The following is a 4,624-nucleotide window of genomic DNA, read 5'->3' on the forward strand; positions in this document are numbered from 1 at the left end:
AAAAACCACATTACCACGGTTACCTATTAAATCTATACTATCTATTAAGGGAGCTTAGATGATGACCTAGATTTGCCTACGTGTCATCATATTAGCTATGCCACATTGACTCTGCTGATGTCATAATTCCGAATTTTTTATATATTATTTGTTATGATAAATATAATTTTCTAAATTCAAATCACCATTTTGGAATCCGAAAAGATGGGCGGTACTTTGATTAGTTTTGATTTTGAAATTTGAATTACTCTACATAAATCTCTGAACCATAATTTCCACCTCCTCTTCTCTTTTTCTCTCTCAAATTCCATCAGGTTTACATAAGGATCTGCCATCTAGATCTGCATCTGCCCTTTCTCTCGATTCAACTTAAATCAAAGAAGAAAAATCATGCCATGGATTGAAGATCTTATCAACTATCAACTATCTCTCTCTATAACTCAGAGCTAGGGTTTTGAAGTCAGAACCACAAGGTGAAAAACGAAGAATCAAGTTGATTTAATCCATAAAAGATTTCAGATCTCGATTGATTTAGGTATAATCTCGATTGATTCAGGTGAAAAACATAACCCTAACTCGAAATCAGCCTTATTCAGCCATATGTTGTTATTGTCATATGAATTCAAGAACCATAAAGCCAAAATCAAAGTTGGTGATTTGTGCTTATATAGAGATAAAGCATTGAAAAGGGTTAGTCCATCATGTCTACGTTTTTCTTCATGTTTGTAGACCTCATATAGGCCTTCATGTTTCATGAAAAAGCAAGAAAAACCGTTTAGGGTTTGTGGATCTCATTTTAAGTTCGATTCAATTAGGTTTAGGATATCTTCTTATTTATGATATTTGATAACCATATCAAAAGGAAATCACGTAATTCTGTATTCTATGTAAATCCCTTCTCCTTGCTTATTCTAATAAAGAATATAATCTTGTAGATTTAGTCCTGATGAAGAAACATCAATGGGATTAGTTCAGCATGAAGGTGGCCGTGTGGTGTATTAGCAGCTATACAAGTAAACATCTTGAGTTCTCAGTTTACCTCTTTATTTGTGAATTAATGTTGTGTAGAATACATATTTGGATTGTCTTAATTTGAATGATATAAACCTAAAAATACCATAGTTACAAGTTAGAAAAAAACAATTCAGGTTTGGTTTTAAACCCTTATCTTTTAAGGCACAGTTTTTGGTTCATTAAGCAATTATTTTTTTGGTACATTAAAAGTTGATTGATAAAAACTGACATTTTGTATAAAGCACTGAAAAAAAAAAGCAGGAGTGAGAAGAAGAGTCAAAAGACGATGTTTCGGTGTCGATAATATGAGCCGAGAACATAATTCAAGGATCTCTAGAAGGATCCTCCTACCTCTTGCAGTGCAGGTATTGTTTTGATTTTGATCTGTTAGATCCTGATTTTTTTTAATTTTAGGGTTTTGTTTTTCATATGTTATTTTCTAGGGTTATAAGTTGTTTTGTTTGTGAGTTTATGTTTTGTGGATGAAAAGTCAGGGCTATTGAATTTAGGGTTAAGAGGTTTTGCAAATTAAAACTTCTTGTAGAAATTTACTAATGTCTTATTGGAATTGTATTTAAGTTCTGAGAATTAGATTAAATTCTACAATAACTTTCTAAGAGGAAGTTTTTTGTTTCAACACATTTATTAGTTTTTTGGTTTTAAGTTTTAACATTGTAGAGGTTTATTGTCATTATTTGTTATATGCAGTTCTTAAAGGGATTTCTGACGGGTTAGCTAGAGGAAAGAAACCTGATGAATGGAGAAATTGGTTAGTGATAGCTTTTTTATTATATATATATATATATATATATATATATATATATATATATATATATATATATATGAGTAAACTGCCATTTTGGTCCCTGTGGTTTGGTCAGTTTTGCCACTTTAGTCCAAATCCCAAACTTATTACATCTGGGTCCCTGTGGTTTGCATTTTGTTGTCATTTTAGTCCAAAATCCAAACCCCCCCTTTTTTACTGTTGAAAGCTGTCTATTTTGTCCTTTAGTGCAGGGGCATTTTGGTCCATGTTAATTTATTATAACATTTCAATAATTAATAACATCATCTTCAAGAACATCATCAAACTTCATCATCAAAACCCAGAAAATCCAGAAAATCAAGAACATCATCTTCAAGAAAATCAAGAACCCAGAACAAAACCAGAAACCATCACAAAAATCAAAATACAGACAGCAACAAATCAAAACAAAAACCGATTTGTAAAAAGAAACGAGGCTCCAACAACAAATAAAAACAAAAACCGATTTGTAAAAAGAAACGAGATCTGTATCTTCAAGAACATCATCATCAAAACCCAGAAAATCAAGAACATCATCTTTAAGAAAATCAAGAACGCAGAACAAAACCAGAAACCATCACAAAAATCAAAATACAGACAACAACAAATCAAAACAAAAACCGATTTGTAAAAAGAAACGAGGCTCCAACAACAAATCAAAACCGCCATGGCTACAAACAGAGGTTGCAAGCGCACTAGCCCTCCTCCGATTCTGCCACGCCAAGTTGCGGAAAATCTCAAATGTTGAACCAATTTTGACTCGGATTAGGTGAAATCATCACAGCCTCGTGGTGAATAAAAGGACTGGGTTCACAGATCATCATCCATCACAAAATCACAGATCAACACCCACCAACACCCGAAACCCACCACCACCAACGAACACTTCCACCACCGGGCAGGCCACCACTACCGCCGTAACCACCACATCAGCCTCGTCGCCCCCTGCTGCTTAATACCGCCACAACCATTAAGATCCACCACCGCCATTGTCTCCACCACCGCCACAACCATTACGATCCACCACCGCCATCGTCTCTCTCACTACCTCCTTCTCTCCTTAACCCTCTCTCTCTCCGAAGGCGGCAGCAGCGCCGCCGTCTCCGGTAAGCGACTGTACGCCACCACCGTCTTTCTTCCGCAAATCAGTGTGCTGCTGAGTTTCTTTCTAGAGAGAGAGGGGGAGGAGGTGGCGCTGTGGCGGTGGTGGTGGTGCTATAGAGAGAGAGAGAGAGCATATTTCATTGATCTGGGTAATAAGAGAGAGAGAGAGAGAGAGAGAGAGAGAGCTGATAATATTTAATAAGAGAGAGAGAGAGCTAAAAAAATAATCATTTTTCAATTTAAAAAATGACCAAAATGCCCCTGCACTAAAGGACAAAATAGACAGCTTTCAACATTAAAAAATGAGGGTTTTTGGATTTTGGACTAAAATGGCAACAAAATGCAAACCACAGGGACTCAGATGTAATAAGTTTGAGATTTGGACTAAAGTGGCAAAACTGACCAAACCACAGGGACCAAAATGGCAGTTTACTCTATATATTTTTTTTATTTTTATGGTTTTTACTTTTTTTTTGGCTCTTTAATATATGTTGTTTATTTTTTTGAACCAAGTAGGTGATTGATCTATTGAAGGCTCATATGAGACATCCACAGGCATCAGAGGTTAACAACAAAGATATCATATCTCATTTTGTTTTGCGTCTCATGTATTGTCGATCGTAAGTTTTTGAATTTTTTGCCATTTGTTTATTTATTTATTTTTTGCTTTGATGTCTTATTTAGATTTGAACTGATTGTATGATCTCTTATTCTTGTGATATTTTAGAGAAGAATTGAGGAAATGGTTTCTTTCAATGGAAAGTACTCCGTTTAGCTACTGGTTTCTTGTAATATTTTAGAGAAGATTTGAACTGTTGGAGTTGAAAGGGAGAATGATCATGTTGACCAGTATGATGATAATGTGAATGGAGGAGTGGAATATGATAGATGTTCTCCTAGAGTATAACTGGAAAGAAATTGAACTGTAACAACGTTTTGATAAGTTTTTACCTTTGCCACCCATGTATCATGCGGAAGTATGCCACAAAAGGTAAATATCCACATGTATAAACTAAAATAGTCAAAGCATCATTTACAAAAAATTTGTGTTTTTTTCCACTGTTACATGAAGAACATGCATTGGAAACATATATTCTAGCAAATAAATTGATGCTTCAGCTTTCAAGGTTAGCATATTGTTAGACATAACATAACCAAATTGTTTGCCTGTTGCATCTGCTTGATGAAAATTCTTATGTTGTTGTGTGTTCTACATAACTAAAATTGAAACAATGAACCGTTTATAATGTTCTATTTATAAATGTAGGCGTAGGGGTGTGAAATTCTGACACGACTCGAAAACACGACACGAACCTAACACGAAATTCGCGGCTTTGGGTTTAGTCTAACCGGGTTCGGGTCAGTTTCAGGTTGAACCCGCCAACCTGTTTCGCCTACATAGGGGTGCTAAACGGGGCGTGTTCGCGTTTATTTTTATTTTTTTCAGCAAGTTAATATATATTAAAATTAACATCTACTACAAAAAAAACACAAATTAGATATTAAAATTACATTAAAATTATAAAATCTTATATCAATTTCTATTTTTAACATACCCTTGAAACATACATAATTTGTGTTTTAATGTAAGATTTTATAATTGATATCAATAGAAATTGATATAAGATTTTATAATTTTAATGTAGTTTTAATATTTAATTTGTGTTTTTTTGTAGATGTTAATTTTAATATATATTAACT

The 4,624-nt window shown here is 34.1% G+C and overlaps 1 protein-coding gene across 6 annotated transcripts; it reads left to right on the forward strand.

The window, feature by feature from the left end:
* Positions 1–206: 206 nt before the first annotated feature.
* Positions 207–4,049, forward strand: LOC110908928. 6 transcript variants are annotated; one of them, XR_004878319.1, is made up of 6 exons: positions 207–535; positions 936–1,013; positions 1,257–1,379; positions 1,723–1,783; positions 3,440–3,543; positions 3,651–4,049. XR_004878319.1 is itself a non-coding variant. In XM_035982647.1 (5 exons), exons 2-5 carry the CDS (start codon positions 977–979, stop codon positions 3,721–3,723), a joined length of 318 nt encoding a protein of 105 aa, XP_035838540.1. In that variant the 5' UTR covers positions 208–535; positions 936–976; the 3' UTR covers positions 3,724–4,049. The 6 variants fall into 6 exon arrangements, 3 of the variants coding, with proteins under 3 accessions (XP_035838540.1, XP_035838539.1, XP_035838541.1); XR_004878318.1 differs by having other exon boundaries at positions 258–690; XM_035982647.1 differs by lacking the exon at positions 1,723–1,783 and having other exon boundaries at positions 208–535; positions 1,276–1,379.
* Positions 4,050–4,624: the final 575 nt, after the last annotated feature.

This window comes from Helianthus annuus, chromosome 14, assembly GCF_002127325.2.
Source record: "Helianthus annuus cultivar XRQ/B chromosome 14, HanXRQr2.0-SUNRISE, whole genome shotgun sequence".
Taxonomy (NCBI): Eukaryota; Viridiplantae; Streptophyta; class Magnoliopsida; order Asterales; family Asteraceae; genus Helianthus; species Helianthus annuus.